Source organism: Micropterus salmoides, unplaced genomic scaffold (genome assembly GCF_014851395.1).
Source record: "Micropterus salmoides isolate LMB-PRFRI ecotype aquatic unplaced genomic scaffold, ASM1485139v1 Ms_hic_scaffold_8, whole genome shotgun sequence".
Classification (NCBI taxonomy): domain Eukaryota; kingdom Metazoa; phylum Chordata; class Actinopteri; order Centrarchiformes; family Centrarchidae; genus Micropterus; species Micropterus salmoides.
Window position 1 is genome coordinate 34146889 of NW_024044570.1, and position 13047 is coordinate 34159935.

Consider the following 13047-nt stretch of genomic DNA (forward strand, 5'->3'; position numbering starts at 1 on the left):
TAAGTAAGCAGCATACAACAGCACCATGCAGAGAGCCTGTCACCTCAGCAATTAGTGCGTAGTTCGGCACCATCATGGCAATGGGTCTAAAGAGCTTTAAGGTTGTCAGGTAGCTCTGTTCTTCCGGCATAGCCTGGGTTCATGGTGATGAATGCAGCACACGTCATCACCAGCTTAATCTCCTGGCCCTCAAATAGAAACCTAGACACCTGCATAAGACAGAATTGAGTGAGACACTCGTTTATGTGAGTGTGATATTATTTATTTATTTATTTATTTGTAGCTTTGGCAATATTTTTGTTATACATTTATGCCAATAAAGCTGATTTGAATTGAATTGATATCTTTAAATCTACACAAATAAGACAAGTCTGTGTGCGGGAGTGAATTATGGACCTGTGTAAGGCTTATTGCTTAGAATTTTAGGATAGTATTTAGACTAGCAATGTCCTTAATTCTTCTCCATACATAGTGTGCAAGTGCCCTGTGAACAATGCAAAAGTGTGTGTGCATGGGTGCTTGTACCTTAGCAGCTTTGGCATTTCGTATGGTTATGAGCTGCTGAGCGATGACAGACAACACTTCGTCTATTCGGTTAAATTCGTCAAAACAACACCAAGCGCCCGACTGAGCAAGCCCGCAAAAGAAGCGCCCCATCCTGGAAGAGAGAAACGTAATTAAAGTTTACACTTTATATGATATTTATAATATTGGCTGAACTTGTCTGTGGCAAACTCCTCACTCTGCCTTAGCTGTATAGATGAAGACGTTTGCCCATATCAGCACTGTTTTTTTCATCACCAATAACAATACAAAATTTGATATTTGATGATATAATCATATTTTAATAATTACATTGCTGCACATTATCCCTTTGAAATCATCTCGGGATCAACCTTGTCCATGGAAAATTACTTTGGAAAAAATAAAAGTAAACATATCGTAAAATCACTAAATTCCTGTAATTCCAATTATAATTCCAATACAGAAAAGTAATAAGAGATGATGTTTTTGACTTTAAATGTCAAGCTTTTAGAGCAAAAAGGCAGCCAAGTGGTCACATGTCTGGATATGTTTAGAGAGTTAGAGTGTGTTACTTGCACCTTTCAATGAGTGACACAAAAATCACTCTTCAAAGTTATTAATCTCTCATGGACAGTTCCAGTTAAATGTTGCTGAGACACAGTGGAGCAGGGCTGAAAAACAGCATTAACACATAAAACCATAGATTTCAGTGATTCTAGCCTGTAAATCAATGCCCTGTCCAACTCTTATAACACAGGTGTCTGCTACCAACAACTAACTCCAGCGTACATAGAGAGAACTGACTCCAAACTCACTGCACATGTGTTTTACTTTAATAAGTAGAGTGTGCCTCGGGTAGGTTAAGGCCTCTGAATTTTTGTGTTTTTTGTCAACTAATCATAATTAATGAAAACTGACTGATGTAAACAAACTGTAAACGAACAGAAACAAGGAATAACTTGTCCGTGTCCCTGTGGCAGTGGTAGCAGTGAAGTTCCAATCCTGTGTTTGGAATTGTGATAATTATGATGATTATTAAAGCAATAAATGCACGCACAAATAATACCTTTTAAGGTTCAGCCAAATACAGCATGATAGGTATTATCTAAATGACTTACAGTATTTTGCTTGTGATGGAGCAGGCAGAAGCTACAGAAAGATTGCTTAGAGCAGAGAGGAAAGGATCAAATCTGGTTTGAGGAAATGTTTTGGTAGCACCAAAGCCACCCCGCTGATTTGAATGGAGAGCAGTGAAGCCAATTTTGGACCAATAAAATACTAGGAGTAAACAGGGGTGAAAGTAACACGGGACGAAAGTACAACGATTTTCTCAGAGCCCTGACTGCATTTGCAGTCCAAGCTGTGACAGCAACTTCGGCACGCAACCCTTGATGGAGCTGCCAATATCGCATGATTTCATCATCGTTTCCTGCGGCCGTGTTCGGAAAACTGTTTTCGAGCACGGCAAGTAAATTTCTGAAGCGGTGCTGTTTTTCGAATTACAAGTTATGTCTCTCGTTTCATGTGTCACAGTAATGATTAATCTACAGTTATTTAGTGCTTTATAACACCCTGAATTTTGCCCTGTCAGAGTTTTTCAATGTAAAAATAAATCATGTTGATATGTCAGTAGTTCCTGCCGCTACAGTGACCACACGTGTTTCTTTTGTCCCGCTGCTAATGTGGTGACTTTCTCTGTGTTGCAGCATGTATTGAACATGTTTATGTTATATTATACCAACAGATTATGCCAAGAGTGAAGGTCAGAAAGACAGACAGAGGTCTGATATAGCTAGATGTTTTCATGCACATTTTGGAATTACGTATAAAAACAGCTGGATAGAAACATATTATATTATATATTATATTTGTTCATATTGTTGAAGAAATGTTTTATAAAATGGATTGACTTAATAAAAATTTTGAACATGTATACGGTTGGGTTTCTTTTGAAACATTTGAACAAACTGTAAATAGATAATTAAATGAAAATGTAATTTATACATTTTTGCAAAGATAAAGGACAAAATATATTTGCAGTTACATATTTACAAGGTCATGGTCACATATATTTAATAAGAACAAGGGAAACACAAAAAATCTAGTTGTGTTACTTTCCCTCCTGTGTGTTACTTTCGACACAACTGATGGGGTCGAAAGTAACAATGTGCCACTTATGTTTAAAGTGAAATTATCTGGAAGTCGTTCTACATTTGTACAAAATACCACCTGATATTGATAGACCACACCTGTGAGTTAGAGTTAAAAATATCACTGTCTACAACATAATCTTTTAAAATCAGGTTTTTCTGCGTCTACTGCGCATGATCACGCAGCATACTGTGGTTTAATGATGTAGAAACACAGCAAAAACACCGTAATTCTGGGAGCTGCATAGTAAACAAAAAGTTTCATGGCTCAGTGTGTTTGTCTGACTCGGATCGTCACTGTTAAATCAGCCCACCTACAAGGGTCACCTGCCAAACACCAACACAGCGTCTCTGATGGCTCTGATAGTTTTTTTTTTGATTGCCGAGAGTTTATAATCTAAGCAATACGGTTACATTTCTCTTGTGCGACAGTGTGTCACAGGGTTTTGACCTCATTTTTGGGCCCACATGGATCCCTCCATGCAGGCTTTTCTCTGGCTTACCCCTTGGGTAGCACACATCTACACTTGTACAGAAGGCTTGACTGCTTTTTCAATAGTGCCACAATGGCATGGCTTAGTAGGTACAGTCAGAGCCTTCCAGAGATCCTCAAACAGAGCAAACATCTGCATCAGAATCAGCATTTAGTGGAAAATCAAACAAACGTGTAATAAGGAGCACACAAAAGTTCAGATGTGGGGTATAGAAATGAAAATGAAAATAACATGAATAAGTTTGTCATGGCTGACCTTGTAGTCAAGTCCATCAGAGCAGTTGAAGACCACACATTGTATGGCCAGGGCCTTAGCCAAGTCCTTGGTGGTCTCTGTTTTGCCTGTCCCTGCTGGCCCAGCTGGAGCTCCTCCCAGGTCTAACTGGAGAGCCCCCATCAGACACAAATAGCAACGGTCCTGCATATCAGGGCAAAGTGAGAGATACAGGACAGTTTGAACAGCTGTGAATGTTTGAACATAAAAAAAAACAAGATAACAGATAAACACACATTATGATGTGTTTACTACAGGACACACATTCTATAGGCTACACATAATGTCTTGTGTCTAAACTGAACATAACGCATAAAAAGTGTATGTGTTACAGTTGGGACAGAAAAAGGCATGTATTGATCATACAGGTGTGTCTCAATGAGTATCAATATGTGTTACCGTGAGTGGTGTGATAACCAGTCTCGGACAGGCTCCCAGGTATTCATAGCCATAAATGTAAGTCGACAGAGCCATTTTGGCTACACAGTTGTCCAGGTCCAAGTCCCAGTAGTAGCGTAGCTGTCTCTGCCATTCAAAGTTAGAGCTGGTATCCACCTGGAAAAGAGGGCTGCTGTTACTTTGAGGTGGTGAACTGTTACACACATACACACACACAACAGACATAGATGTAAGCTGCTTAATGTGTTTGTGTGTTGGCACTATTTTACCTTCTGGCGGACTAGATCTGTGACAATGTCTCTGGCATGGACGTCTATGGTGATGAGGGCAGTGATGATATTACGTTGTAAAGTAGGCAGCTGTCCTCGTACCAGTGCTGCAAGGGCATTCAGCCTCTGGAATACACACAAACACATAAACGTTATTGGGTAAAAAGTCAAAAAGTAAAATGACTTGAGCAAACACAAGTGTGGATTTGATTGGTTTTTATTTTTAACCAGACAATTGTGGGAGTAGTTAGTGTTTACGTCAAAGTTAGCGAGTTCAAATTTCTGCAGGGCAGCAAAGTGGTCGTGGTCTCCCTCCAGACAGGCATCCATGTCGCTGCACCACATCATCTGTGAGATGGTCAGCACCACCTGGTGGACGCAAAGTTAAGTCACCGTAAAAACAGAACAGACTTCAGCAGCTTCAGCTGAAGTGATAAATTGCAAAATCGATCAAAGCTTTAGATAATAGGAATAATTATTAAAGTCTTGGTTAGCTCCTCAAAGTGAAGCTCAATAGTGCAACTCATGGTTAGGAAAATAATATATTTGTAACTGGTAACGTAGTTAACATATTTTCCCATGCAAAAGCTAAAGTGTGTAATAATACACAAACAACAGTAGACAAGTCAAAAAATCTGAAGAGCGATGGTCCCTAACTTTACTTAAATGTGTGTGTGTGTGTGTGTGTGTGTGTGTGTGTACCTGCGAGGGATGTCCAGCTACCACCCATTCCTCTCTAGTCTTCACCTGGTAGTCTGCAATGGCAGCCTTGCTGATGCGTCGCAGTGAGGTGAACATAGCCTCCTCCACCTTGCAAAGCCAAGCTTCCACATTGCCTTGTGCCTTCAGACCTTTAGTCAAACCCACCTACACTTACCCACAGAAGGACAGGATCAGTAACAGTCAAGCACTTGATTAAATGAGAATCCTCTGTGTCAGGTCTGGCCAGCAAAATTGTCACTGCACCCAAAAATGATTCACTATCCTTATAGCAGAATTTGAAATGTCAAACAATTATAGCTCAGTGATTACTTTGGTATATTTTTACAAGTGAGACATGTCCAACATTTGCTTTAATTACAGCATGCATAATCTGAGAACCTGCTTTAGCACTTGCTAAGTAAGAGAAGAGTCGTGTCATTGAAGATGGCTGACATGCTTAACTATTGTTCTAGTTTATAAAGTTGAATAGTTACCTTCACTAAGGTAGCATACGTGTATTTTTTCTTCTCACTCACTCTCTCTCATTCTCAGCAAGGAATGAATCAAGAAAAACAGGTAGAATATAAACCCGGACAGCATCTGGGCAAAGGTGTGTTAAGGTTACTCAAACCTGACCTTCTCTCCCTCAGGAGAAACCATGTTAAGGATGTCTTTGCTATAGACCATCTCCTGTTCTTCATCGTCTAGCGCAGTTTCTGTCGCACCAGAAGACTCTTTGGGCAGCAAAGCAAAATCTAGCCGTGCAATGGCATCAAAACACTTCCTAAGATGCGGCTGCACCGCCTGGGTTTTTTTTGTCTGGGCCAAGATCTTCAGCAACTCATCATTAGATAAGAAGTAGAACCTGCGAGTGACGGGTAAAGGATAAAGCAGAGTAGTTACTACATATTATAGTGTTTATGACACATTGCTCACAGGGAATGTATTTTAGTTGTTTTTTTTGTTTTAGCGGACTCTGTGTTAGCTGCAGTGTTGTTGCTGTGTGCATGGTTCAGAATCAGAAAATCCGACCAGATTCCTTCACAAAAGAAAGCAGAGTAGTGGCTTTTCCAAGGGACAGAGAAAGCAGGTGGGAGGTTTATTTTTATGTGAGGTTATAACCCCTCACAAATAAGCAGTAAAAAAGTGATTTATTGATAAGTGATTTCATAAAAAAAAAAAAACTACATATAACCCCTTTAATTGATAACAAAATGCTGACATAATGCAAAGCGGCAGAAAGTGATGGTGAAAGTTAGTGGAGGCAAAGATTAGCAGTAAGTTGTCAGTCTGGCAGTAAATGCCAGTGTCGGCTACAGTGTGTCAGTTAATAAAATTCTGTTTGTAGTTTGCCCAACTGCTGAAAAAGTGAAGGCGTTCTCCCCTGTACAGCACATTTTTTGGCTGCTTTGTAACATTAGCCTGATTTATAGGAATAAATCGTCAATGTCCAGGGTTAAAAAAACAAAAAACAGGTACAAGCTTAGATTTAAACTGGTGTACAGCTCTGTCCTTTACACATACTGCACATCCTGTTAGATTTCAGTTTTCTAAGGAGTCTGAAAACTAGTTGTTAAAGAAAGGAGGATGGTGACGCAAGGTAGCCCTTTAAAGCTAATGAGGAGATGTTTCTTTTGGATTTTAATGTGCAAATGAAATGCTTGGTCATTATCCAGAATACTGTATTGAAAAAAAGCTCTCTGAGTCTTGATCAAATCGTGAAGTGCAGAGAAATCCCCACCACATCTATATTATAGTCTTATATTTTAAATCTAGTTGGTGCACAGGGAAAATAACTATCAAGGGAAGGAATTAAAAATAAATCACACTGTTCAGGATGATAAAAAAGAAGATGAAGTATGATGTAAAAGTCTGTTGCAACAAAGCAAGCATGTGTGGACCTGGGGAAGATGACCCTCTTGGACTCCAGGTAGGCTTCCAGACAATTCTGTGTCTCATCCAAAAGAGCGTTGTTGTGCTGAAAGGTCTTCAGCAGATCTGTGGAGGATAAAACGACAGGCTTGTATGCAGTGTGACAATGTGTTTGCCTGAGCAAGTGCACATCTGCATCTGTCTGCCTATCTCAGACACACTTGTCTTGTCTATTTTGCCGTCACTGCTGTATGCTACCTACCAGGCTGTGTGGCTGCTCTAAAGGCACAGGGCATCTTGTTGACCTTTGCCATGATCTCCTTCCAGGACTTGTCCACCTTAAGAAACATTTTGGACTCAGCAGGCAGCTGCCTCTTGATGTCTGGGGCCAAGAAGATACTTTCTAAGTATAGCCAGTTCCTTTGGCACGTAAGCCACTCATCCTGGACAGAGGGTTGAAAGAGGAGAGGGAGAAAAAATAAACATAGGAGGAGGGAATGTAAAAGGGACAATGTGAACAGAAGGAGAAATTAAAGATTGCCTTAAATGCAGTACTGTTTCTTTTGCAAGTGGTTTGGCTTCTTGTTTGCCGACACAAGTAGTACTGGAGTACTACTGTGTAACATTTGAGGACAAATCCAAAGTCAAAATCTGCCTTTAGCTTGTAGCTTTTAATATTTAGAGAAGAGTCATGTGGAGCCAAATGAAAGATCAGATATTATTTTCAAAGTGTCTACCAGTGTTTTGTTGAAGAGAGTCAGCTGTCCCAGCAATTTGTCCACCCTGCACTTGATGGGACGAACGTAGCGAGAAGATGCCACCGTGCCCATATTGATAATGCTGTCATCCAGGAGTACCTTCACAGTAAACACACAAACACACACAATTAGAAATACTGAAACACTACTAGTGTTTTAAAACAGAGAGAGCGTGTGCTGGATGTTCCCACCTGGATTTCATCCGTGCCTCCCAAGATGAAGACGTCTTTGGAGTCACAGTGAGACAGCACAGTGAACTCTGCGGTCTTCCAAACGTTCTCCACCTGCATTGCTCATTGAGAGGGCAGAGGTTAAACAGCATGGGCTCAATGTGCTGCATATGGTGTGTGTACCACACACATGCTCTTCAGGGAGGACATTGTTTACACGGTGACACTGGACTTAAGAGCTTAAGGCTACAGTGGATGTGGCACAAGGGAAAAGCACTTTAGTATCAAATCTAAATGGCGGACAACTCCAGACTAGAGATGCAAAGATTAGTCGATTATTCCATAAATGACAGGGACAAAGATAGTCTGGCTTTGTCTGAAGAGAAACAATCCACCAACCAACACTTCTCAAGCTCCCTTTTTAACACAGTATATATAACACAGTATATATAGTTTGCTTAATTTGTAGAATAGTTGGGCAGATTTATTTTTATCACTGGACGGAGCTACAGATAATCTGTCTCCCCCTGCTTCCAGTATTTATGCTAAACTAAGATAACCTGGCTGTAGCTTCATATTTAACAGAAAGATTTGAAAGCGGTATCAAACATTTCATCTTACTCTCAGCAAGAAAGTAAATAAGCATTTTTCTCTGACTATTCTTATAATAACAAAACATACAGTACACACATATGGGGTGGCCCACTAATTGGAAGATCCCCAGTTCCTCCAGGCTGCATATCGAAGTGTCCTTGGGCAAGATACTGAACACCAAATTGCCCCAGAGGGCTGTTCCATCAGTGTATGAATGTGTGTGAATGGGTAAATGCGATACAAATACAGAGCATTTACAGCCTCTATTACCGCCGGGCTCTACCATATCCACTAATAATATTTCCCTCCAAGTTGAACCATGTTGCAACCATAAGCTCATCACGTGCCACCAGCCACTAGCCATAAAAATAGCAAAAGTTACCACACCCATGGCAATTTGTGCAGTGTGCGTCAATTCCACAGACTGTAGACAACATGGATGTTTCTGAAGAGCGATGATGAAGCTCAGTGTGGTGGCTTCAGCTGTCGCCATCTTGGCAGTGCCTGACTTTGGCATGATTAAAGCAATTCAAATTCAACAGACAAGAAGCTAGAGTACACTATTAGCGCAGTATGTCCAGTAGATCTACAGTAGATGGACATATAATCAGTCCCTCAAGGATTTCGCAATGCCATTATTGCTACTAATAACACAAATTCAACAAATCCCCATTAATTCAGCGCTACTTGCAATTTTGACCAATCACTGTAACTGTTTTCTGCAAATTTAACCTATCATCGCTGTTTCCTGCAAATCGTTGTCATACATCAGCAAAATCACCTCCTTGTTTTGTTAACAAAACGCAGCAGACATGTGTGACACCAACGTCTCGCATTTGCCTACAGAATAACAGCAAAGGTCCGTGCCACCAGCAATATTTGTAGAAATGTCATGGATAACGTCAGACAAAACAAATCACCTTTGCAGTTTTAACTGGGGAAAGGCTGATGCCAAATCTGGCATTTTAGGCTGCAACAATCACAAAAAAGGCCTGTGATATCCTGGAGGGACTTTATATCTGTATCCATATTCATAGGTATTTCCCTTTCCACGCACCTTTGTAACAAGGTTCTCCACTGATGCCTCTCCTGAAGCCTGTCCTGACACCTAAAAGTCAAGGGTCGTGTTAGTACTGTTTATCCAGCTCCTCAATTTGAGATCAAAATACAAAAAAAGACTTGTTTAGTGCAAGGTCCGGTTAGGTAAGCGCACTTATCCTTTTACCAACTTAATAGTTAGGACTGACTAATAGGGGTGTGACGAGACACTTAACCCACAAGACAACACGAGACACAAGATTGGGTTAGTGAGATCGACACAAGACGAGATTTTAACACTGTTTTTAAGAAATCTTAAAACAGAAAGAAAAATGTAAAGGGAAACACAAAATTCAGGTGACAAAATATAAAAATATAATGGAATATAATGCAGTGCAGCTCTCAGGCATTCTGTGTTGCTTTCAGATGTTTCTCCTGTAGATCAACTTTTCTCAATATCATCCCTGCTGCACATGCAGCCATGATTTAGTCTTCTCTCCTGTTTTTTGTCTTTGTTTGGGGAAGTAACCTCTTTAAATGTGATTGTGGCACCTTTTAACCTCAATGATAAATGATTTCAGTTATAAAGTCCTGGACTTTAACAGCTTCTGTGTTTCTGCAGGTTTTCTGCTCATGTTCAAAACTTTCTGCACATTCAGAATCTGTCTCACAAATCTGTGTTCTCTGACATGTTGAGAAAAAAGTCATAGTATTACGAGACTAACGAGTCATCATTTAATGAGAATTCATAATATGCCCTATACTCTGATGCGCATGTAAAACCGAAACTAAACGACAACACTTGTGATCAGGCAGAAATCTCACCACAAGTCCACACATGTTGACTTCAGTAGCTCCTAAAAGTGCAGCTCACAGTCTCAGAGGAAGGTTGCGCCTCAGTTTTTAGATTTTTATATTGTAAAACTCTACCAGCTACAACGTCACAACTGTCAGGACTCACAGCATGAGAGTGGGTTCACTTGATTACTATCACAGCATACACCGATGTCACATCAGCTGGGCGGAGTTGATTAACTTGTACGTTATACATTTGTTTTTCACTGTGTAAAAAAAGTGATGAGTGGCTTGACAGCATGTAAAAAATGTCAATTGCGTGAGTCTCACAAGACAGCTTTTGATTTGACGAGAAATCTCGCCACACCCCTGCTGACTAAGGTCTCACAAGTGTAGTAAGAGATAGTAACTACGTATGTGCTAATAATAGGTTTATTTATGTGTTACCTCCTGTATCTCCATGCCATAGGAGAAGATGTTGACCTCCTCTAAAGCAGCCAAAGTAAGCTCCACATTCAGGGAGGTCCCCACAATGGACTCCAGAGTCTTCCAGTGCTCGGCTTTCATACATGGGTTACGTAGATCAGTGATCACAGGCAGCTGAAGGAAAACACATGAATATGGTTTAGATAGAGTGAAAAACTTTAGTCAAGAACCAACTGGCTAAATCACTTGTACTGGCTTGCAGCACATATTTTAATTAGGCATCATTTCAAAAAGACATTTGTGATAACATTTATTTAGTTATTTAGACACACAGACATTACTGTCAGTCACTTCAGAACACTTTGTCCTACCCACCCTCTGCCTCATGACTTCCACCTTGTCCTTAAGACTTGCCACTGCATCGTTACGTGGCAGGCCCTTCTGCAGCTGTTTGACGTATTTGCCATATTTGTTGACCTGTGAACTGAACTGCTCTAGATCCAGCTGCTCAAGTGTTCTCTGGGGATGAGTGAACATGAAAGGAACCAGTCAAGCTTAGAGGGGTGGAAGAGCTGTTTACGTGTGTCTGTACATTATGCTGTATGTGTGTTCAGTTCATTTAATACTTTGAGCGCTCCTCACCTGCCTCCATCCATCTTGTAAAGAGTCCCATTCCTCTAGAGAGTTCCACAGCAGCTGCTTCAGCCTAAACTCTGCAGTTAGGTCTTCCAGGGTGTCGAACCTGGTCACCTCCACCTTTATTCATCCGACGGTAAAGGGAGAAAACTAATTAGAACACAAGCACTAGGATTATTATCAGGCCCAATACACTTACAAATTACTCCTGGCAGGTTAACCACATCCACCACATATGTGGTTAGCAAGGCCTTCAGAGGTTGTGAGTTTTCATCAGTTGCTGTTGCCAAAAAAGGCTCATTATTCACCATGAAACAGAAGGTTTTTGCAACTTGAGCGTACCTTATCCAATCTGACCCAAATATTACATTGATTTTGAGTCCCGGCCTGAAGACAAGAGCAATATGTTGTGACAATCATCATTTGATTTACTTGAACATTTTACGGTGTTGTCTACACTTACATATATATACTGGATACTGACATATTGGAACATGATGTATTGGCTATATAGCACCACATAGTGGACACAGGAAGTCCAATTTAACTCCTTTGAGCCATGTTGACCAACCTCCAGCAACGGCGCCACCAAGGGCTCGGAGCAAGGGCCCGTTCATCGCTGCTTGCAGCTTTAATTTGGGTTGGGTTGGTTTGCTTGTTTGTTGGTGCAGTTTAAAATAACATGACCTTTTCTGCTTTGGACCCAGTTTTCCAACACAAAATACAATTTTTATGACCTGACATGTTTGCAAGAATCATTTTGAAATTACTGAAAGGATCTAAAGAATTACAGCACCTTGAATTTCTTCTGGTAGGAGGTGTAGGCGGAGGCCTGGGCCAGCAGCTCATCTATGGAAATCTGGAGCTCCTCCAGCAGCAGGCGCACTTGGGTAGAATCTGCATTGATGTCTAGGATTTGTGGATCCTAAACATGAAAAACCACAAGGCAAACAATTCAGCAAGGCTCAGCATGAGCTGTGAGTAAACCTACCAACCCTTTCATTTTGATCAGCCTGCAATAGTTTATCCAAAATTAATCCAACCTTTCCACGTACCTGTGACCTAAGCTTTATATTCATGACCTCACGGTCCAGCTCCTTTATGCCCTTCTGCAGGGAGCTGCAAAAAGTTTCCATGCTGGGCTCCCTTTCCAGCACTGCCTTATCGATGAGGCTTTGCAATGAGTCAATGGAGGGTTGCAAGGTGGCAAAAACAAACAGATCCTCAGGTGGTGTGGGAACTGAGTACATGTTAATCAGATTATACATCTGACATACTGTCTCCTGCTCCTCTTCTAGCACCGTAATCTGGTGAGAGAGAGAAAAAGAAAAAATGAGGATAGAGTGCAGCAGAACAGTCAGGCAGAGAAAGGTAGATGAGATGGGAAGACGGGAAAGAAAGGAAGAGAGTAGATTTGGTTAGTGACTGCATGCTAAATAAATAACTTTGCTTTGTTGGTTTTGTTTCAAACACTTATGATTGCTAAAGAAACCGTTATCACAGTGAAATGTACACCGTACCCTCTCCTGTATCTCATCCAGGAATGTGAGGGAGTTGGCTAACTCAGCTGTAGTGGAGGGACTGAACTCTAGTTTAAACTGGGCTTCACAAGCCTCTGCAATGACAGCATCTAGCTTCCTCTTAGCCAGCTGTGTAAGCATCTCGTTGATGACCTGGAGCAGAGATTCAGAGCAGAGCAATGATTCCTACATAACTTTAAAATGTTTTGCTGTAGTTTTAATTCAATATTCGGTTATATTAGAAAATATTTCTCCCAAAAATATCACTCCCTGAGGCCCTGGACCTTGCTTTTACTTTCATTTCAGTGAGGTTTACACAGAATGGCCTCATTGCCCTCTTGTTTAGATCACTTGATGGCCGGTCAAAAACGCTCCATCTTTCAAAAACACTTGTGTAATTACAGTAATACAGTATGTGTTGCCATA

The 13047-nt window shown here is 40.8% G+C and overlaps 1 protein-coding gene across 1 annotated transcript in view; it reads right to left on the minus strand.

Annotated features, from left to right (window-relative positions):
• Positions 1-13047, minus strand: part of LOC119893065 (dynein heavy chain 6, axonemal-like) — a 56853-nt gene that overhangs the window by 33252 nt on the left and 10554 nt on the right. The window contains 17 exon segments of the mRNA XM_038704992.1: positions 3425-3586; positions 3842-3997; positions 4111-4236; positions 4369-4479; positions 4813-4977; positions 5449-5677; positions 6714-6810; positions 6947-7127; positions 7422-7541; positions 7634-7726; positions 9264-9314; positions 10487-10639; positions 10841-10984; positions 11108-11221; positions 11898-12026; positions 12157-12408; positions 12622-12774. Of these exon segments, the coding sequence (XP_038560920.1) occupies positions 3425-3586; positions 3842-3997; positions 4111-4236; positions 4369-4479; positions 4813-4977; positions 5449-5677; positions 6714-6810; positions 6947-7127; positions 7422-7541; positions 7634-7726; positions 9264-9314; positions 10487-10639; positions 10841-10984; positions 11108-11221; positions 11898-12026; positions 12157-12408; positions 12622-12774 (2436 nt within the window).